Consider the following 24,160-nt stretch of genomic DNA (forward strand, 5'->3'; position numbering starts at 1 on the left):
CTAGTCTTTCTCCTGGATGTGTTCTCAGGAATCTCTCTTGGCAGTGTTCCCGAGACCAAACCTGGGCCAACCATGTGCAGGGCAAGCACTCTACCTGCTGTGTTATTTCTCTAGGCCCTTAACCATGGAAAAACCTTATCTCTCTAAACTGTTTTGCCTCATCTTGCCTGTTTTCTTGACTTGCTTTCAGAACCTTTACTGATCATTGGTTTGACATCTTTACGGTCTAAGTGAGGATGGGGTGGCAGCTGCAAGCAGCCTCACAACCACAATATCTTCTAGTCACTTCAGAGAGAAAGGACACACAGGCAACTTCTGGCCTTGGCCCAACACCACAGACAGGCTAGAATTTCTGCATCTCTCTTCCAGGCTTAGATCTCCATTGATATAAAGAATCTAGCATACGATCAAACCTATCATTTATAACAGAGAATCTTGTAAAATATTTACAAGATACCATTCTGTTTCATGTATTTTTTGTTTGGATGGTTTGGTATGTTTTTGGGGACACTCCACGCTGTGCTGAAGGCTGACTCCTGACTCTGCACTCAGAGATCATTTCTGGCAGGCTGAGAGGACCATATGGGATGGCCAGGTCAGCCATGTACAAGGCAAGCACCTTATCAGCTGTACTATCTCTCTGGCCACTGCACTTAAGGTTTTACATTAAGTTCTCAGTTGAAGAACTCCATACTGTGTATGAGAGAAATCTGCACCTTCACACATATGCATATTTGACATTCCAATATCTAATTATCCTCCACTTTCCACCCTTACCCTTGCATTAAAAGCCCGCTTTCCATTTAATATGTTGTCATTTTCTTGTTCTGATTTGAGATGACAGAATACACGTTAAGTGTATTGATATACTGCAAATACCATTTAAAAAAATAGAATCAAAATATTTTTGTAGTTATCAACAATTACTAAGAGGAAAACTAAGAGGAAGAAGGTCCTTAAAAACAAAATGTTTTCTGGTTGTGAGGCTGAAACCCAAAAATATCACCTTTTGTGATATTTTCATTCACCAAATAATCACATCTATAGTGTATATTAATATCCCTCCCAGGTGGGTACTATCATAACTCTCATTTTTCAGGTGAGAAATCTAAGCACATAAAAGGTAAGGTCCTTAAAAAGTTTTAAAGGCTAAAATTGGGACAGGAATTTAGCCAGTTATATTCAGAACCAGTAGTTTAGCTTCTCCTTAAAGTATCATTAGATGCAACAGAAGAATGACTGAAAAATGAGGTGACATTTTGGATGAGGCTATCCTGGCAACACTGAACCCTGTTTGGATAATAAAATGGTAGAAAACCCTTTGAAAAGAGTAGGAACACGGGAAAGGCCCTGCTATCCTCAGGTGAGACATAATGCCTCTGCTTTAGTATTGACATTTATATAGATTTAACATGTACTAGCTTTCTCCAGAATAGTCACATCTCAGTGGGTACCAAGACTGCTGAGCTAATACCTATCACTGTTGCACTGGCTACATCATATGAACCTGAGATAAGATTCTTAGACAAATCTGTGACCTGACTTGTTGCTAACGATGGAAAAATTCTACTAAGTGGTGATGACTTCCTTTTTCTTTGTCTATGGAAATAGGCCATACTATAAAAGTCCAAAAAGTAAAATAACTTAATTAAAGCAGATGAAAGTTGGCTAAAGAAGATTGGGAAAAACTACAAATAAGCATGTGTGAATTCACGCTAGTGAGCCCAGCTATAAACCTAAACAAAGGTAAAGACTGTAATTTCACTAAAGGTGATGCTAAAATATTTCATAAGCTGAACATCCTGAGCAAGCTCAGTCAGAGAAGACACCCATCAAAGTATTTTCACATGCCAGCCTCTTGCTACACAAATAGCAGCTGGAGCCAGACCACCTGGACCAGGATCAAGTAAAGTAGGAGAGTCCAAGAGCTGTCCCAGGGCAGGGGAGTGACACATAAGGGCCAGCCACCCAACTCTCCCTGTGCATCTAATCTTCCCAATGCTTCCATGCAACTCTTTAGGTTACTAGGTCTTTAGAGTGAGGAAAGCCACCTATGTCAAATCAAACTCTTCCAGAATACTGAGAATCATAGTCTACATTCTGGCTCTATTGGCAGAATAATGATTGTGATGAACATAGTCATAATGATGGCTCTTGGGCCAAGGAATCACTGCCTTCTACTTTCTAGACAGATGGAAAAGACACAGGAAATGCACCCTGAGGTCTGATTTGGTCCTTCCCCCATAGGACCTAGCTGAGATACCATTAGGACAATATACTATAGCACATCAACCTTAGAAGAATCACCATATCATGATTCCTAGTCAAATAGACTATGGTCTAATAGACAAAGAACGCAAAGCAAGCAGGGCTAGCAGATTGAAATAGGTATGAGTGAGTTTGAATTACAATTAGAGAAAAAGCACATGAAAGGTACAAGAGGCTTTGCAAATTCATTACACAATCTAATCTAGAGAGCTGCCACTCAGGAAGGAGATGGGAAGCTGGATCAGGCCTTTTGTCTAAGAAGGCCACGTATGGTTCTTAGCCCAGTTAGCTTCTGGTTTCCTTCAAGCTTTCATGATTATTGCTAGAAATAAGCGATACCATTAAGTGAATAACTGTGGAAAAGATTGTAAAGTTACTGAGCTCTCTGTCAAAAAAACACTAGATGCTTTGTTCCTCAAATATGAAAGTGCTAAAGATGTCATTTTATGGAGACATTTCCTAACATAGTTTACCATTTATCTCACACACTGGACTTTAGAAAAGTGTTCTGGAAAGAAAATAGTTTTCTTGATAACCGAATAACTTTGCACCTGCTTCTTTTTTCATTCAGAATATGTTCTGTTTCTTTTGCACTTTAATTTTGAATTTTTTTTTAATTTTCACATTGATGGTAAAACATATCATAATACAAGAAACTCTCCAAAACTATATCCTACATTCCATGTTCTTTCACTCTTCAGGTATAAAAACAGATTGATGAAAAATAAAGAAGTATGGCTGTATGATAATTTTTTTGAGAATGATTCAAAAATTGCCAACTTTTCACAGGGTTCTTAGCTAACTATTAAATCTGTGAATTTGCGATCAGGACATTATTTCAAATATTTACAGCAACATCTTATTTAGATTTTGGGTCACATTCAGCTATTCTCAGGGTTTTCTCCTGACTCTGTGCTCAGGGATCATTCCTGGAAGGCTGGGAGACCACCAAGGGTACCAGGGATTGCATCTAGGTCAGTTATGTACAAGGGAAACACCCTACCTACTATACTATGCACTCTGGTCTGTAGAATGACATTTTTGTCAAATGTATTCAAAGTGTATCTGTATTCCTAAATGATCCATTAGATTTAAGCCTAAATTAAGCCTAATTCACCTATCTTGATGATATAAGAACATCATTAAAAAGCCAATCGATTCAATGTGCTGTAGTTAAAGTTTTGGACACAGATGCTGATTACAAAGTCGATTATAGGTTCAATCAGATATTACTGACTTATCATACATAGGTGACACCTAGTTATCATAGATTTTCTTTTAAATGTCTCTAACTGTCATTATGATGCTGATGTATGTTTCTCATGAGGTTCAGGTACATAATCTCCTGACTTTCAGAAAAATTATAGAATCAAATAAAAAACAAAGGTATTTTTCTTCAAGGTTTTCTTATGAAAATGGTTTCTTTCATCATTAATGTTGTTTAAATTATAAGTGTCACTCAGAAATAGCTATTATTTTTCCATTGCTAACAGTGGATCTTATGCAGCAACCTGCAAGTTCACTGGCAATTGCTGATACCTAAGGTATAGGTATCTAGGATTCCAAAATAGATTGTTTTATGGGTTATTCATAAGCATGTGGTCTTGAATAAAGAGAGTTTTGACATATTTAGAATTGATAAATGACCATATTTCTAGGTAAGAAAATTTGCTCTATATGTGATTATGAAGTTTTGGAAATTCAACGCCAAAAACTCTTATTCATGAACTAGCCAAAGGCACTTCATGTACTAGCCATTACTTACTAAGAGCAAGGGAAAATTGACAGGAATCCCAATGAAGATGCATTTTATCATTGCAAAACTTCTGAGGAATGGAGTATTAAAACAACAAAAAAAATGAGACTCAGAAAAGGAATGCTGTTTTTTGTTAACCGTTTTTAGTTAACTCCACAAATGCCCAAATAGATTGCCGGGTGTTGGAAAGGAAGAAAACCCCAGGATTCAAAAGTCCATCAACTCCATCAACTTTACTTGCACACAGAAATACTTTATCTTTTTAATTAAATGCCAACCGGAGACATGTAACATACAAAGTTTGGAACAGTATTTAATTTCTCTTTCCCTAGTCCTTCCATAAAATTCACACTGGCGGTTCTTATAAATTAATCAGATGTGTTAATGAAGCCTTATGAATGAATAATACTGGTCAATTCTAGACAATATAGATCATGCAAGAAAATAAAATCTGGTCGTTGCCTTTTATGAACACTATCAGTAAGTAAGATAAACAGTATCTGGCTGGTAGTAGACACTGACAAATTCCTATTCAAACCCTCTCCCTATCCTCTCCATGATACTGCCTTACTTTGAATGGCAGCTCCTGCACTTCTTAGGTTACAGATTTTCTCCAACCATAACAGATGCTGAAGAATTTCCAGAATTAATGCCCCAATAACAGAGCAAAGTTAGTTACAGACATTTCATCTTCCTTGCCTCTTCAAGAGGATAACTCTTGTCATAAGTTCTAGAGACTCTGAAATTCCCCTGTGAAAAGCACCAGTTAGTTCAGCGTAGTAACTAGCCTTGTAATACACCCACTCCAGCATTTATGTCTTTTATCTCATGTTTGCTACCATCACAAAGAAAGTTGCTCTTCATTCCTTTTCTGAAGACCTTCTTCTAGTAGACCCCTCATTCACACATCCATTTTCTGAACCTTTCTAATTTTTCATAAGTGTTGTACTGAAGTTTTCATGAGTAATTTTAATTTCTGGACATTGACTTTTTGAAGGAAATATGGAGCTTGCAAATTGTCCTGGTTCTGTTCTTCTGCTCATATATAGACACAAAAAAAGCCAGTAATGCAGCTGGGAGAAAAACAGGCTGAAGAGCATATGTGTTTCTGCAATTTCAGATGGAAAATAAGATGATGCATATATAAGAATTCAGTAAACAATAAAGCATGATTGAAATGAATTTATATACTCACTGGCATAATGCATACAAATACACATATATGCATACCATTATGCTACTTTCTTTAACATCTTAGAAACATTCTACTTCTGGGGAGATTTATAAAGCATTCTACTTCTAGCGTGATATAAAGAATTTCATCAAAAGTATAATTATCACCACAGCAGGGAAAATTGTTTAGTGATAAATGCTTCAGATACTTAAAACCACAAGGATACAATGTTTAGTGAACACATTTCAAACCTAAAGAAAGGGAAAAGGGTTTTCATCTTGACAAATAATTCTAGAACCGAAAATCAGTTAAATGTCCTAGATATTTATTGGTGGTGGGGGGTGTCATGGAGATTATATAAACAATAAGATAGGAAAACCACTCGCAGGAAATAAAGTCAAAATGGGGCAAGAGCCCAGAGAACGTTGAAAACACTAAGCTTTCTCAAAGTGCCCTTTCTTCCCTTAACTTCCATTATATTTTCACTGAACACAGGGACTTCTGACTTATGAAGAAATGTCTATATTTGACAGATGGGGGTAAAGATCAAAGTAAAAGTTTTTATGTCATGGAATACGGATGGAAATGAAGACTTTATAAACACTGGACTCCATTTGGCTGAGTTGAAAGTATGTTCATCCTCTCTCCTTTACTTCTTCTTTTCCTCTTCTTATTTCCAGAATTTTTTTGTGTGTGTATGATTTTAAATGAGGCAGTTCATTCATCCAGTATTAGCACTCTATCCTGAAGGTTGGACTGGAGCGATAGCACAGTGGGTAGGGCGTTCGCCTTATAAGCGGCCAATTCAAGTTCGATTACTCTGTCCCTCTCTGAGAGTCCGGTAAGCTACCGAGAATATCCTGCCTGCACGGCAGAGCCTGGCAAGCTACCCGTGGCGTATTCGATATCACAAAAATAGTAACAACAAGTCTCACAGTGGAGACATTACTGGTGCCTGCTTAAGCAAATCGACTAGCATCGGGATGATAGTGATACAGTGACAGTGATCCTGAATGTTGCACTGATCTCTTTCTAGATACTACTCTCGGCCAGAAAAAGGATCAGTGTCTAACACTAACATATACATACAACATGAAAGAAAGAATAACTGATAAAACAATCCAGTCACTTTTACACAATCACTTATCCATTTGTGTAAACTCTGCCATCATCTTGTGATCATTAATTTGACTGAACACATTCTCTCAATAGTTATTCAATCTTCTCTTTTTTAATTTTAATATATTCTGTATTGATTCAGTCATTGCATTTATGTTGCAATACCCTGAAAACCCAATCTTAGAATTCTTATAATAACACAAGAAGCTTTTTTAAGATTATTGTCTCAGCAACCACTCTTCCTTACTTATTTTTGCCATTCAACAATGCCATAGAAATTATATGACTTAAATCTCTTTCTTAGTATAAAATTGCTGAAATTTCCCTCTAAAAGTTAAAATTGCCCCTAACAACATCTACCTCTTTTTTTCTGTTTGTTTAATTGTAATGATTCAATGATCCAGTCTCTAAATGAATATTTTCTTTAAAAAGCTATGGTACTATTTTCTGAGTTGACAGGCATTTTTATTAAGTGACTTTGGGAATTCGTTCAACAAATATTATTAAGCACCTACCACATTCAAACAATGTAGTAAGTCAAGAAAGTAAAAAGATGAATGAAATCATGTCCTACTTTCTAAAATCCCAATTAGTATAGAAATTTAAGAGGGAAATTAAAGAACATAAAGAAGTATTAGCACTATCAAAGGGCAAAAAATTCTAGAAAGCCTGGTAATTACTTGTATGTTTCCACAACACCAAAAGAAAAATAACATACTCATTTGAAATGGATGCACCAGATTGATTTTTTTCTATAAACATCTCATTACTATGTAGAATGATTAGTCATATTCACTAAATCCCTTTGAAAATGGGTGCCAAGTAGTAATTAGAAAAAGAAACTAATTTTCTCCCAAATCTGCCCAAATAGCCATTTGCACACAAGTTAAAAATGAGAATTCTAACCAAACACTTCATACAGCAAATAAGAAACATTTAATTTCAAAAAAATAAAATAAAAGGAATTCTGGAAGCAGAAACAATAATCCAGTGGCTAGGGAGTTTGCCTTGCACAGCTAACTTGATTTTAATCCATCTGGAGTCCGCTAGGTGTGATCCCTGAGCACAGAACCAGGAGTAATCTCTAAGCAACACCCACCAGGTCCGGCCCCAAAACCATAAATAAATAAACAAACAAATAAATAAATAAATGGAATTCTGCCTCAGTGTGTTGAGCCTGATTTTACTTACGGGCTGGAGAGGGAGTGGGATGGAGGGCAAGGGCTGGCTTAGATACTTCTTTTTCTTCTTTTTGGGTCACACTCAGCAATGCACAGAGGTTATTCCTGGTTCATGCATTCAGAAATTAATCCTGGTGGTGGTCAGGAGACTACATAGGATGCTGAGAATCGAACCCAGGTCGGCCTTGTGCAAGGCAAATGCCCTACCCACTGTGCTATTGCATCAGCCATGGCTTAGATACTTTGGGTGAATCAAACTTAAGTTGCTGAATTTTTTTTTGGAAATGTAAAGAAAAAGGTAACAGAAATATTTTTGAGAAATAACTAATAAAAACATGAGTGTCAGGCCAGAGAGAGAATAGTACAGTGGGTAGGGTGTGTGCCTTACATGCAACCAACCTGAATCTGATCCGGCACCCCATATGGTCCCCCCAAGCCCACCAGAAGTGGTCCTTGAGCACAGAGTCAGAAGTAAGCCATGAGAACTGTTGGGTGTGACCACAACTGTTTTTAAGTTAAAAAAAATTAAAAACATCTTTTTCAGCCATAAATTTAATCTACTTTAAAAAACATACTTATGCCAAACCTGTATCTATTGTATCCTAAAGAATTTTCAAGAGAAAGAAGATAGAAAGACCATGTCATAACAAAGAAATAACTGGAAAACATACCCGAAGAAGCTTCCAGTCTTTCCAATCGGCTAATCAACCAGTCAAGGGAGCCAGAAAATTGAGCACAATTTTTACGATTTCCTCTAATTAGAGCCGCTGCAAAAAAAAAAAAAGGAAAAGAAAAAGAAAAAATTTCATAATTAGGTGGTTTTCCAGTTCAACAAAGCTGAAAGAAGACCTATAAAGCTGGATGAATAACACATTTTGTAGCTGATATTTAAATCAAATATAAACATACAGATATATATATATATACATATGCAAAATGGGTCTTAAAATCAACTTAATTAATGAGGAGTGAAATAAACACTGCTAATTAGAAGGATATATTTCAAAAAAGTACCATTGCATATTGGGAGGTAATAATGAAGGATAATGGAAAATACAGTGTCTGGGGAGTTCCCTTGCTTCGGCTTTAATACTCATTGCTTTTAATTAGCCATGAGACTAAATTATTTAATTTCCCTAGAGCTCAGTTTTCTTACCTACATAACAAAGAAGTTAAGAGCACATTAGTTATCCTGAAAATGTAGCACAAAATACTAAGGAGATATAACTACTAACCATAATAGCCACACAGAGAGAAAATTAAATGTTACGTGGTTAGAAAAAGGAGTAATAATGCCAAAAAAACGTTTGAAAATCTTGTTCTTTCTCCTTTATCCCTTCTTCCCATTTGGACACATAATGCTTAGTTAGCAGAGACTCTAAGAATGTCTAGAGTTACCTATTCTACTTTTGTTTAATCTAGTATTTTTCTACTTCTTCTGTCAAGAAATAACTTAAATAAAATTTCCACCTGATTTTTTTTTTTTTTTTTTGCTTTTTGGGTCACACCTGGCGATGCACAGGGGTTACTCCTGGCTCTGCACTCAGGAATTACTCCTGGCAGTGCTCAGGGGACCATATGGGATGCTGGGAATTGAACCTGGGTTGGCCACGTGCCAGGCAAATGCCCTACCTGCTGCGCTATTGCTCCAGCCCCTCCACCTGATTTTTTTTTTTGGGTCACACCCAGTGATGCTCAGGGGTTACTCCTGGCTTTGCACTCAGGAATTACTCCTGGCAGTACTTGGGGAACCATATGGGATGCCGGGGATCGAACCCGGGTCGGCCGCGTGCAAGGCAAACACCCTACCCGCTGTGCTATCACTCCGGCCCCCTCTCCACCTGATTTTTATTGATCCCTTCCAACCCAATAACCGTGCTCAGGCTAAAAATTTAACTATTCCAAAATCCTTCCAAGAGAATCTTCTAAATATTTTATAAACTCTCCCCATAGCCATAATATTGTTCAGAAACAATATATCTGTTTACCAAGAATTGACGATAGGGCCTGAATGATAGCTGAATGGGTAGGGCACTTGCCTTACACATGGCAGACCTGAGTTTGTTCCCCGGCACCCTGCCTGTTCCCCTGAGCCCACAGGAGTGATCACAGTGCAGAGTCAGACTAAAGCACTGTAGAGAGTGTCCTGCACCACAACTCCCCCTCCCCCGCCAAAAACAAACAAACAAAAAACCCAAAACTAAGCACCAAACTGACCACCTGCTCTACCAGTTTTGAGTGTCATGCAGGATGACTTTCCAGTCTCCAAGTACTGCTGGGGAGGCCTCCCCACAGGAAAGCATGATGCACTCACTAACTTACATGCCTTACTCAAGTAAGGGACCAGCAGTCCCGTCTGTAAGGCCAGCAACTGAGACATGCAACGAGGGACCTTGTCAGGCATAAGTGCTTGAGGATTAGGTTTATCAGAGAAATGAGGGGCCCAAATGCTCAGTGGGACTTCTCATTTTTTTAATTTTTTAAAAATTTTTATTTTTTTTATTAGTGAATCACCATGAGATAAAGTTACAGACTTACAAGTTTTCATGCTTATGTTTCAGTCATACAATGATCGAGTACCCATCCTTCCACTAGTGCCCGTTTTACACCACCAATGGTCCCAGCATCCCTCCCACCACCCCCACCCTGTCCCCTTCACCCCACCCCACCTCTGTGGCAGGGCATTCCCTTTTGCGCTCTCTCTCTCTCTCTCTCTCTCTCTCTCTCTCTCTCTTTGGGTCTTGTGATTTGCTACAGAGGTATTAAGTAGGCATCATGTTCAATCTATAGTCTATTTTCAGCCTGTATCTCCCATCCCTAGTGGGCCCACCTAGCACCCTTTGCTTGGTGATCCCTTCTCTATCAGAGCTGCTTCTTCACCTAGCATGTGAGGCCAGCTTCCAAGCTGTGGAGTAATTCTACTAGTATTTATCTACACTATTCTTGGGTGTTAGTCAGGGACTTCTCATTTTAACATAATAAGTGACCCTGGCTTAGAGCAACAGAAATTGAGGGAAAACAGAAAATGAAAGCTTTTAATCTTTAAGCAGTCTCATTAAGTTTGTTTAAAAAGCAAATCACTCTAATTTCCTTCTTTTTATTCAGATAAAAGATATTCGACATTTTAGAGGTCAAATGATAGAGATAAGGCGATTCTCAAAGTAATGACTAAAGTAAGAGCAAACTCACACTACTAAACACAGAGTATTTATGAAAATCAGATAGTAATCCAAAAAAGAAAATGTCATTAGATTTCCTGCAACCATGAAAGACAAAGATCACAATTTCTGAAAGCAATTTATCACCATATCACTGTACCACTGCCATCCTGCTGTTCTTCTATTTGCTCGAGTGGGCACCAGTAACGTCTCTATTGTGAGACTTGTTGCTACTGTTTTTGGCATATCAAATACACCCCGGGTAGCTTGCCAGGTTCTGCTGTGTGGGTGAGATACTTTCGGTAGCTTGCCAGGCTCTCCGAGAGGGGCAAAGGAATCGAACCCGGTTGGCCACGTGCAAGGCAAACGCCGTACCCACTGTGCTATAGAAAGCAATTAATAAAACTAAAACTCAGGAAGAAAAACATTTTTATTTTTTAAAATTTTTTAAATTAAATTAAATTTTATTATTATTTTTTTACAAAGCTGTTCATGATTGGATTTCAGTCATACAGTATGCCAACACCCATCCCTCCACTAGTGTACATTTCCCAGCACCAGTGTCCCCAGGTTCCCTCCCACCACCCTCCACCCCCACCCCACCTGCCTCTATGGCAGGTGCTTTACTTCTAACTCTCTCCTTCTGGGCACTGTGGTTTGCAATATTGATATTGAAAGATTATTTAGAATGTCCCTTACCTACTTTTAACCCTCAGCTCTTGTCCAGTGTGATCATTCCCAGCTACCATTGTCATAGCATTCTCATGAAGATTAGATTTTAATCAAGACTACAAGATTCCAGCAGCTCTGTCTTTTCTAGCATAGAATACTGCTTTGCTTGTCATGGAAAGGTGGGTATCTACATTATAGTAATGACTTAAATGCTATGCCACAAAGATACTTAAAAATAACTTCAAGAAGCATGCTCTCATATATATATATGCTATATACATGTATTAGCAGATGCATGCTAAATAACATTTAAAGGCAATACATTGCAATAGCATTTTATTTATTTATTTATTTATTTTTAATTAGAAGAAAAACATTTTTAAGCAAAGGAAAATCCAAGCAAGCACTTAAATGTTAAGTAACTTTTAGTTCTACCAGTATGTGGAGACAAAACTACAATATTAAATATAGGAAGACCAGGGGCTGGAGAGATAATAGAGTAGGTAAGGTACTTGCCCTGCAATTGGCTGACCTGGGTCAAGTCCCAGCATCCCAGGGATCTCCCATGAAGAGTATGGCCATAAATGATGCTTAAGTGAGACTCAGAAGTCAACCCTGAGCACCACTGCCTGTGACCCTCTCGCCTGCCTCAGAACGTACTGCTACCCAACAACCAGTGGCAAGATGGTCAAAACATTCCTCAAAGTTTGTAAACACATGTTGGAAAGGATGTGGAGGAAAAAGAGCTCTCCTACACTATTAGTCAGATTGTAAATTGGCACAGCCTCTGCGACAAATCACATAAATACCCCTTTAAAAACTGAAAATGAAAATGCCCCTTAATCCTGCGACAGCACCCTAGACATTTATCCAGACAATAAGAAAACACAGATTCAAAAGGATAACTGCATTCCTATGTTCTAAGTTCATATAAGTGTTATATGCAACACTATGGGATTAATCTAAACGCCCATTGACAGATGACTGGAATAAAGTTGCAGCTTTTACGATACAGGAAGAGTCAGTTGGCTAGGAACTTCCAACAAGCCCATCAGTGGAAGTTAGAGCTCAGCCAACGCTGGGTGCCATCATGGTGGCTTTGATCTTCTGGTCACAGTAGAGAACACACAACCACATGAACAAGTAAGAACTATGTTGCCTTCTCTCCTCTCTGTCCTGATCCGAAGGTCAATAAGCAGTTTTGTTCACAGGAAAAGTTAAGGAAAGACAAAAGCATGTTCCTGCTCACACAGACAAGAGTAGAGCCAAAACTCAAACCAGGCAGTTTGGGTTCCAAAATTTATGGTTAGGTACTAAGGTCTTATGTGCACCCCGCCCCCGCATTTTATACAGACACACATGCACACGCCCCCCAACACACACAAGCACTCTCTCTCTTTCACACGCACACGCATGAACAAGCACTCACATACACACCTGCACACCTGCACAAGCACACACTCTCTCTCTCTCTCTCTCTCTCTCTCTCTCTCTCTCTCTCTCTCTCTCTCTCTCTGTCTCACACACACACACATACACACACACACACACGTGTGTGCACATGCACCTCCACTCCCATCTCTCCATCCCTATTCCAACTCTTCTTGAATCCCTTACCTGGAAAACATAAGATGGGTCGGTTTTGGTAGTATACAAACAAAACAAAAACTGTAGGTACCTCATAAAATTGATTAAAAAATTAACTAAATTAAAAATGCATTAATGACTATCATCAATATTTCTTAGGCATGAGATTATTGCCAATTTGGGTGTTTTTATTTGTTTGTTTGCTTTCTTTTGGAGCCACAACAGTAGTGCTCAGGTGTTATTCCTGGCTCTGCACTCAGAAAGCACCCTGATGGTGCTCAGGAGACCATATGGGATGCCAGGAACAAACTCAAGAGGGCTGCACGCAAGTAAGATCTGTACTTACTGGTACCCTACCTGTTCATTCTACTATCCCTCCCCCTGCCAATTTGTTTTTAATTGTATCTTGTTTATAAAATGCCTTTGCCAGGTTTCCTGGAGAACAAGCTAGGAAACATCTGTTGACACCAATTCCTAAATAATACCTGAATGGAGCATAATGACATCAATATACTTTTCACTTCTTGATTGCCTCTACCAATGTGTCATAACTTTTAGAAAAATCAGCCTACATAAGGGTATGGCAATTAAATAATTTGAACATTCAGAGCTCTGAAAAAAAGCTCTGCATGGGCAAATTTTGTAGTTGCTACACTCTGAGTCTTTAAGGATTCAAAGGTGGCCATACTGAACATGTAGCCGTCTACCCTGTTTCTTTCATACTTTGAATCTTCACAGAATGAGTATTCATAGAGAGAGCTTTCTAGAGATCCATTTCCTCAGACATCTTTAGAAAATCATCCTGGCTTGCAAGCCTCCTGCAGATTAATTGTGTGGATGTCTGAAGAGATGTATGAAAGCATGCCACCGCAATCCCTTTCAAACTCTGAATATGCGTACTTAGGTGTTCTGGATGGCAGACTCATAAATCTACTTGTTGTCATTATCCACCTAAAACACATATTAAATGGATCCATGTCACATTTTAAAATTGTTATAGATTATCACCCTCACTGCCTGCTTTTATGCTCTTTACTAAATAAACTTTATGAGGTGGGAGGGGAGGGAATGAGAAAAAGACTTATTTCATATGTAACCACAAGAAATATCTAGTGCCTCTCTTTGTGACGACGGGACGGGGAGCATCACAAGTTGGAGCTGATTTTTAAACCAAGCTGTTTTATAGCTACAAAAAAAGGACATTTGGATACAAACATTTTATAGACCACTCGATTATTTTAGTAATTTAAAATTTCCCAACCACACAGAAGCATGTACTTAAATATATGAGGCTAACTATTTTATAACTACACTAACATAAAAAAGTGTAGTGGGGGAAGTTGGTTCTTAAATCCACATACGATTTTTTGATTAATTTTTTACTGGTAATAAGATCAGTGTCTATAATAAAAACAGAAATCGAGTAGTCAAAGGAACATTAAGTAATAGCTCTCTCATTCTAGTTCAACTAACCACCATTAAAACTATCATGTATATAAGGAAAAACTCTATATATTTATTGACATTCAAATCGTATGTTGCTTTCTATTTGATTTTCATTCTATATTGAATTAATTTGTTATATAATTAATGGTAATTAATAACAGCATAATTATAAGTTTCCTTTCATCAATTTAAGTGTTACAATTAGGATAATTCATCTTAACTACTATTTAATTGATAGAATATGCTAAACAGTTTAGGAATAATATCCAACAGAACACACAGACACCTAAGAGTTTTATAAGCATTCTTTCATAGATTTATAATTTACACATAATTATGCATTTTCCCTACATACTTTGAGATTTACACATTGGAATCTTGCTCTACATAGAGTATCTTTTCTTTTTTACTACATCTATGATTGCCATCCTAAAAAGATAGCAATCTTGCCTATTTGTTTCATAAACAACTTTTCAAATGACATTTTATTTCAATTTGCAATGGTAACAGAATATTACACTATGAAGGTATACTATTAAATTATAACCAATATTCTGTCTATATAAAAACTGTGTTCAATTATGTGTTATTTATAAACAATTTTTGCAGTAAACATGCTTGCAATCACTTACAAATGTATCTCTAGAATATATTCTTTAAAGTAACATTTCTGAAAATGAAAGATTATAAAGTTTTATGTCAACTATCAAACAAATATACTTTGGTTTATGAAATATCATCAATTTATTCTCTATCAAAAACATACAATTATTAAATGCTTTATCTGTGCAATCTAACAAGTAAAATACTCTTTTACTTTTTTGCTTTTTGCGTCACACCCGGTGTTGCACAGGGGTTACTCCTGGCTTTGCACTCAGGAATTACTCCTAGAGGTGCTCAGGGACCATATGGGATGCTGGGAATTGAACTGGGGACGGCCGCATGCAAGGCAAACACCCTACCCGCTGTGCTATCACTCCAGCCCCACAAGTAAAATATTCTTATTTATCATTTGAATTTAATTTCTTTAATTGCCATGCTGAAAATCTTTTCTAATATATATTTCTGAATTAATTTTTTTTCTAAGGGTTTGTTTTACTTGTTGATTTACGTAAAAACTTCTGCCTTACAGAATCTGCACAGACTGCATGCTTTTGGGGGGGTGCTGTTGGTTTGCTTGTTGGGGGGCCACACCTGGCAATGTTCAGGGGTTACTCCTGGCTCTGCACTCAGGAATCACTCTTGGCAGGGCTCTGGAAACCGTATTAGATACCAGGGATCGACCGAGTCTGCTACAGGAAAGAAAAACACCTTACCCACTCTATTATGACTCTGGCCCCGAGACTTCAAGTCATACCAAATTCCAGAACTGCTTTATTAAGTGATAAGTGTATTATCACTGAAGTTCTAACTTTTGTAGTCAGACTGATCAGTAATGTACTTACTAATATGGCTTAACAGTATAATCAAGGTATTTACATCAATAGTTGCACAACATTAGAGACAGCTTGGTGAATTAACCCATATTTCACTCAACCACAGTGCCACAAAAGCAGGGACTATGTCCTTGTTCCCATGATACTTAATTCCCCAAATCCGGGTGTTTTCCATATCAGATAGTCAACTAGCCACTGATGAGTGAAAAGTTTCTATTGAAATCTGAATCCACTGGATTTCAAGTTCAAGTTCTCCTCAACTTGACAAACCTTTTGTATTATAAAGAATGTCCTCTGGGGAAACCACACCAGAACTAAAAAGGCTAGATACATGGAAAAAAAAAAAAGGAAAAAATATAGTAGCCAAAAAAAGGAAGCACACCTTTCCCTGAGACAAATTTGTTGCTACTTTTTGTTTGTTTTTAGTTTGGGGGCCACATCCGATGTTGCTCAGGGTTTACTCCTGGCTTTGAACTCAGGGCTCAATCCTGGAAGAGCCTTAGGGACCATTATATGCTGTTGGAGATTAAAATGGGGTGGGAAATATGCAAGGCAAGTGCCTTTCCCACTATACTATCTCTCCAGCCCCTATATATATATATATATATATATATACATATATACATATATATGTATATATATTATATATATGTGTATATATATATAATATATATATTTTAACAAAAAGATTTAAATGTGAGAGATGAGCAAAATAAGTTAATAATGTGTGGGTACATCCTTATTGGAAAAGTATAATTAGAAGTTACATCTCCTCTTACTTAAAAAATTAATTTAGGGGCTGGAGCGATAGCACAGCGGGTAGGGCATTTGCCTTGCACGCGGCCGACCCGGGTTCTAATCCCAGCATCCCATATGGTCCCCTGAGCACCGCCAGGGGTAATTCCTGAGTGAAGAGCCAGGAATAACCCCTGTGCATCGTCGGGTGTGACCCAAAAACCAAAAAAAAAAAAATTAATTTAAAATTTAACAAAAATACTAATGCACTCTAGATGACATATATGGTTATCATTTGGCTATTATGCTATTAAAATGTGAATTTTAGAGGCCAGAAATATAGTACAATGAACAGAGTACTTGCCTTGCACATAGCCAACCTGTATTTGATCCCCAGCACTCCATGTAATTCCCTAAACCCACCAGGAGTGATCCCTGAGCACAGAGACGGGAGTGATCCTTGAGTACAGCTTCGTGTGGCCCACAAACCAAAAATTAAATAAATAAAAGTGGCTTTTAAGATAGTTTAATTGCCAATTTATTAATCAAATAGAATATAAATAAGAAAATGCATATTAAATTATAAACATTTTTTATATAACCTATTTTCTGTCTATGGCAATTGCTCTGGGAAATAAACAATTCCTCTTCATCTTAATGGCAGCAGGCCTATTCAGTAGCTTCCAAATCATGTAAGATCTCAACAGTTCAGTGTTCTTGACAAGAGACATATAAATCTACCTGAATCGTGAAAGAGAGAAATAATGAAGATCTACATTTGCAGAGCCACCAGGAATATAGCAGCGCTCACCACAAGGTTCTGCAGGGTGTGCCAACCATGCCTAATGGCATTTCAATTACAATTACAGATTTTACATTTCAATTACAGATCCTAAAAGAATTAGAGAAGAGTATAAAAGATTCTTGACAAGATGGGACAATAAGGGAACTACAGGCGCTCTTGAGAAAAAGAACTTCATTATCAAAAATAAAAACATTGACTATACATCCACACTGAGGGTTCTTGTCTATAACAGTCTATCCTAAATTATGCTCCTTTTTTTTCTTTTTGGGTCACATCCTGTGATACAGAGGGGTTATGCCAGGCTCATTCACTCAGGAATTACTCCTGGCAGTGCTCGAGGGATCATATAAGATGCTGGGAATCAAACCAGGGTCGGCCACGTGCACGGCAAATGCCCTACCTGCTGTGCTATAGCTCCAGCCCTAATTCAGGGCAATTGCCTTGCATGTGGCCGACCTGGGTCCAATTCCTCCATCCCTTTCAAAGTGCCCGGCAAGCTACCAAGAGTATCCCCTCCCCACCCCCCGCACAGCATAGCCTGGCAAGCTACCCGTGGCATATTTGATATGCCAAAAATAGTAACAAGTTTCACAATGGAGACATTACTGGTGCCCGCTCAAGAAAATCGATGAACAATGGGGCAACAGTGCTACAGTGCTTGAGTCAAAGGCAAATTTATTGCTCTGGCTACATTCTACACTCAGATACAGATTGTTAATGCAAAACATCATTGGGTTGAGTGTAACGGAAGTAAAAATTGAAAGCCTTAATTTAGAAGCAGGTTATAACTGCGGAAGCTATTACCTGACTATTTTAAATAGACATAACTCAGTTGTCTTGAAAGACAATCATACTTCTTACCTAGCAATTCATACAGAGAATTGAGAATTGATTTCCAAGATTCCCCTGCTTCTCTCCCAGCCACATCAGCGAAGTGCGCTGCGCTGCTGTAGACATGAAGTCTGTCTATGCACTCCAGCACCAGGTTGATCATGCCCTAGGAGGATTTAAAAAAAAAATAAAATCAGTCCCAGAAACTTTGATTCTGCTCACCAACAAAATGAGAGGTTGAGGAAACATTCGAAAAGCCCAACTTAAAGTTGGCTCATCATGAAACTGAGATTCTTTCTTCAATGGATAAGAAGAAACACCTGAATGAAAAATGAAATGTTCTTGAATTAATCCTAGTGGTTTTCAAGTCCTGTGTGATATTCTCAACAAGAAGCAGACAATATGTGAATACATACTTCCCATGAACAAAGTCGAATTCTGGATTAGTGAGTCAACCATTACAATATTCCCTTGTAAGTCAATGTAGGGATCAGAGTATGCCAACTCAAAATAGGCCATTTGGGGATTGTTTTGAGTTGAAAGTAATAAGGAAAATAAGTCACAAGGAGAAAATTAGGCCCTTTCTCTACTGGGAGAACAAGAGATGCTAACAGAGTCAGTGCTTAGATATTAAACTGCCTGGAGATTGCAAAAGTATTCCACGTAACAAGATTTACTAGTCTTTGTCTTCTAGGAGATTCCTCCAGGCCCCACTCATACCATACCTTCCCAGAATTCTCTGTGCCTAAGAATTCAAATTCTTCTATCTTCTTCTCAGAAACCTTTATCTTATCATTCCCTTTTAACATCAATTCATTGAGATGCAGTTTAAACCCAAGTCTAACCACTGCTTTGAGGTACTCATTACTGACCATTCCCAAGTATATAAGCAATAGACATATTATTAAAGTTCTTCTAGCTGGCCCACTTTTTACCATATCTGCATATTATAACACCAACTGTTGCTTGACTTTTTGCCTAATTTAAATAGCAGACCAAACAACCCTGCCTTTACCTTCCTTGTAAACCAAACCCATTCCCAGCCCATCCAGAATGTAATCAAGGACTGCTTTGCTCTGTGTGTCTAGGCTCTAATTCTAAAGCCCCCAATTCCCCTTTATTTTTTCCATCTTCACCAAGTTTCTGTTTTGTGATTATCAACAGAAACTTAATATTAACAGAAAGAAATATTAGACGGGGTCTCCCTGTCCAAACAGGGAGCCTGAATTGGCTTGGACCTCATACTGCCCTATCATGGCCTCCCCATCCATAAGACACGGCTCCTTGTGACATTTGCAAGAGGCTTCCAAGAACCAAAGAAACATGCTCATGATTACTACTGACGCCTGGATTTATTTTGTAGCTTTGGAATTCCGTTTTCTTTATACATACATACATATATATATGTATATATATATATATATATATATATATATACATATGTAATAAAACATATCCTCCACATGGGTTACAGTAATCAGCGTGAGGGCTTTGAAGACAGTGAAATAAAATCTCTTTGGTCTGTGGAATGAAAAGTATCTTCCTTTAGCATTAATATGCATCAGTTGAAAAATACAAATAAAGATTCCTTCAAGGCCTGAATCCCTTGGAGGGATGCAGTGTGGAAGTGCACTCCTTAGGCCAGTTGTCTATCTCTTCCCCTCAGATCAGGACACAAATTAGAGAATTTTCCCCACCCAGAAGTTATTTCCCCAACACAATGCAGAAGAGACAGAAGCTCACCTCTTCCTGGAAGAGGTTCTGACGATTCTTTAGAGCTCGCAACCTGTTCTGCTTGTCTTCATGCTCTAACTGCTCATCTGGCGGGTGGAAGTACCCAATCAGGTCCTGCAGACTTAGACTGACAGACTCTATCGGTAAGTCCACTGTGGAGGCCTTTGCTTTTTTGCTGAGTGCATCAAGGCCCCTGGAAGAAAGAGGAAATTTCTTTGTGATTCTAAATTATTGTATCACTCTTTTATACTACAGATAAAAGTTTTCTTCTCTACCCTTATACCACTGTAAAGGAACATAATATGATTACATATCTCTGTATCACTGTCATCCTGTTGTTCATGGATTTGTTCGAGCGGGCACCAGTAACCGTCTCCATTGTGAGACTTGTTGTTACTGTTTTTGGTATATTGAATACACCATGGGATATGATAAATATAATTAAGCAAATAAAAAAGCTAATTAGTAAATATCCTCAAAAGGAAAGAAAAAAACTAATATTTAACTTTAAATTTGATTTTTGAAAAAACAATTTTTATTTTTGAACAACTAAGACACAAGTAAGATCAGTTAATACAGAAGAAGAAAACAAGGTCAGTTTGCTTAATTACCTCGGGCAATTTTAATTGAGAGAAGTAGATATACAACAGAAAATGAATGAAGAATCAATCATCTTGAAATACAACCATTTTCACAATTCTTAAATAAATATTTTAATTTTTTATTAGAGAATCACTGTGATGTAGTTACAAACTTATGAACTTTTGTGTTTGCATTTCACTCATACAGTGATTGTCTACCAGTGCCCATTCACCTCCACTAATGATACCAGTATCCCTCCCACCACCCCCACCCCATCCCCCACCACCCCACCCTGCCTCTGAGGCAGGGCATTCCCTTTTTTTTCCTCTCTCCTTTTGGGTATTGTAGTTTGCAATAGAGGTACTGAGTGGCCTTCATGTTCGGTCTATACTCTACTTTAAGCTCTCATCTTTCAACCCGAATAATTATATAATAAAAATATATAATTACAAGTAAATACTGGACTGGAGCCATAGCACAGCCGGTAGGGCATTTGCGTTTGCCTTGCACACAGCTGACCAAGTTTGATTCCTCTATCCCTCTCGGAGAGCCCGGCAAGCTACCGAGAGTATCCCGCACACATGGCAGAGCCTGGCAAGCTACCCGTGGCATATTCGATATGTCAAAAATAGTAACAACAAGTCTCACAATGGAGGCTTTACCAGCGCCCGTCCAGCAAATTGATTGACAAGGGAACAACAGTGCTACAGTGCTACAGTGCAAGTAAATATAAAGACTACTTCTCCTACCAAATTAACAATGTTTAAATAAACAGAAGAGCACATTCTCCATCTTAAGGATCCACCCATATCTGAAACCTGATAAGTGTACTGTTGGCTCTTCCACTCCAGAGAAGCCTGCATGCTCTCTTGAATATATAATTCTAACTCTCCAACTCTCCTCTGCCCCCATCATTTCTCTAACACTATTCTTCCTTGACTACAAAAGGAAAATAGGAAAATATTAATAAACATGCAGCTGAGTTGGAAGAAGTGATTGGAGTTCTTGGTGATGGGCATCACCTTGTTAGAATTATGTGCATGAAAAATATTAACAGTGTTGTAAAACACAAAAATATCAATAAAAAATTACAAAAACAAATGTAGAAAGCAAAATAATAAAATTTTGCAATATGAGCAAAATAAATAGACAAATAAATAGATGATATATCACATCACAGGTCATATATGTCTGTGCATAATGAAGTAACGCTGCCAGAAAACACTTGGAAACAAATGTGGTTTAGTTTGTAAATATACAATTGTTTTCACTGTTACACGTGAAAATTTAGTTATTACAAAAAGGATTTTATTTTATTCTCATGAAAAAAAGGTTTCAGAGTATCTATTACTGTTAGAGTAAAAGTGACTTAAATAGTTCAAGCACAATGGCATTTTACTTAATAAACCTAATGAACAATAAACTATATATACAATTTTAAAAGCACATTCATGTTTTAAACACCCATCTTAAAAAGTATAGATGTAAAATCACCTAACAACTATTTCATTAATGTTACTTGCTAAATACCAAAAGGTACAAAATTCAGTTCCATAGTATTTTTTGGAATTGATTGTCCATCTTTAAACCCAGTAACGAAAAAAAAAATGCCTTACAACAGAAAGAAGTGTACCTTATGAATCTATTGAAAAGGAAAACTGTGCTCCGGATTACGCGTGCTGTCCGTGATTCTTCATGCTGAGACCTAGATAAATTTAAGCCATCATCCATATGGCCTTCATGATGCATAATAGCCTGTAAGAAAGTGAAATAATAACATCACACGTACAGTTCTTCTGCAAAGGGGATTTCAAAAGATGTACACTCAGTACCAGAGCATGAGTACAGAGGGTAAGGCACTTGCTTTTCATGCAGCCACCCCTTGACATCACATATGGTCCCTAAGCATCACCAAGATTGATCACTGAGCACACAGCCAGGAACAAGCACCACCCAGTGTGACCCAAAAATTCCAAAAATTAAAAAAAAGGATGATTATAAAAGTGAGCCATAATGATAGTCAAATCAGACAGAACTACAAAACTATGGTGCACAGGTAAAGTAATATGCAGAGATATTACAATATCAATCAATACTACAATATTGTAATACAAACTATTCACACAACATATCCATTCTACAATAATTCTGAAGAATAAATTTTCAAAGAATAAATCAATACAAGGTATCCATTTGTGCAAACCCCAAATATTTTCTCATCTGTCTGTGTTCAATGATGACTCCATAGTCTTAGCAAACTCAGAACAAAGAACCAAAGGAAAACATTATATTGGTATATCATATTTATGGCAATACTGAACACAGATTACTTTATCAATAATAACTAGTCATTTCTCTAGAAATCTATATTCATTTAAAACTGTATTTTAGGGACCAGAGAGATAGTACAGCAGGTAAGGTGTTCACCCTGCACACGGCTGACCTGGGTTCAATCCCTGGCATCCCATATGGTCCCGGGATCACTGCCAGGAGTGATTTCTGGGTATAGAGTAAGGAATAACCCTTCAGCATATCAGGTTTGCTGCACCCCCAAAAGCCTTTTTATTTCACTAATTATTAGAAGAGAAGTGAGAGAGGAGAGAAGAGGAGAAGAGGAGAGGGGAGGAGAGGGAAGAGGTGGGGAGGGGAGAAGAGAGGAGAAATTACTCCCAGTAATTATCCTGGTAATATAGTGCTCAAGGGACTATATGATGCCACAGATTGAACCCCAGTAGATTGTGATAGCCTGCTGTAATATCTCTATAGCCCATCTTTCCATGAACTATTATATGAAGACAAACATGTACAAAAATATGAAATTGTTGAATGATCTACAAACACTGAACAAATACAAAATCAAGAGAAGGAATATTATAGCACCTTAAAAATATTCCCTAGAATCCCCTTCCTTTTACTGCAGCTTCCAAAGTGGACTCTACCTATTTAATCTTAATAGCATATACTATTATACTATTTATACTGCATCTGTGTATTCAGGAACCATATAATAGGGACCCAGGTGTCTGGTTTTCAAACACGAAAGATCATAAAGATCATATATATATATATATATATATACACATACATATATATACACACATACATATATATATATATACATTGAACTAAAATTAATAACAAGAGACTGGGGAGATGCCTCAAAGGGGTACAACTCACACAGGCCCTGTATAAAAAAAAAACTGAGTGCCACCCCTAACTCCCCCAAACCCCAGAGTCCTTATCATCTTTTAAGTGTGATGCACATCTGCTGTAGCCTCCTAGAACTGCTAGGTGTGGCCTCTATTTCAAAAGAAAAAAAAAGGAAAGGAAAGAAAGTTAACAAGAAGAGAAACTAGCTCTGTCATTCAGAAATAAAATAACAAAATGAAGGAAAACAGAAACCAAAAACAGTTAACTGTCTCTATCTTAAAGGCCTACATTTGCTTGTCAAAGTTCTTCGGTGACAGATCTATTTCAGAGTTGAAAGCATCTTCCTTCCTTTCTTCCTTCTTAGGAGCCCAGGGCCAAACCTGAGAATACTAGGTCCAGCCCTGCAGGCCTCCCAGCTCTCTGCTCAGCCTGTGTTGCTGGGAGCGACTATGGTGTTTAAGACCACTTAAACTTAACCTTGGAGGATATAAAATAATCGGGTAGAGAAAAAAGCTTTAAAAGGTGT

The 24,160-nt window shown here is 37.7% G+C and overlaps 1 protein-coding gene across 1 annotated transcript in view; it reads right to left on the minus strand.

The window, feature by feature from the left end:
• The window catches only part of RYR2 (ryanodine receptor 2), a 762,156-nt gene that overhangs the window by 355,555 nt on the left and 382,441 nt on the right, over positions 1-24,160 (minus strand). Inside the window, exons 13-16 of the mRNA XM_055147039.1 lie at positions 22,118-22,239; positions 19,912-20,095; positions 18,199-18,334; positions 8,170-8,265 (exon numbers count right to left, since the gene is read on the minus strand). Coding sequence (XP_055003014.1) covers positions 8,170-8,265; positions 18,199-18,334; positions 19,912-20,095; positions 22,118-22,239 — 538 coding nt within the window. The remainder of the gene's footprint in view (positions 1-8,169; positions 8,266-18,198; positions 18,335-19,911; positions 20,096-22,117; positions 22,240-24,160) is intronic.

The sequence above is a fragment of the Sorex araneus genome, chromosome 9 (assembly GCF_027595985.1).
Source record: "Sorex araneus isolate mSorAra2 chromosome 9, mSorAra2.pri, whole genome shotgun sequence".
Classification (NCBI taxonomy): domain Eukaryota; kingdom Metazoa; phylum Chordata; class Mammalia; order Eulipotyphla; family Soricidae; genus Sorex; species Sorex araneus.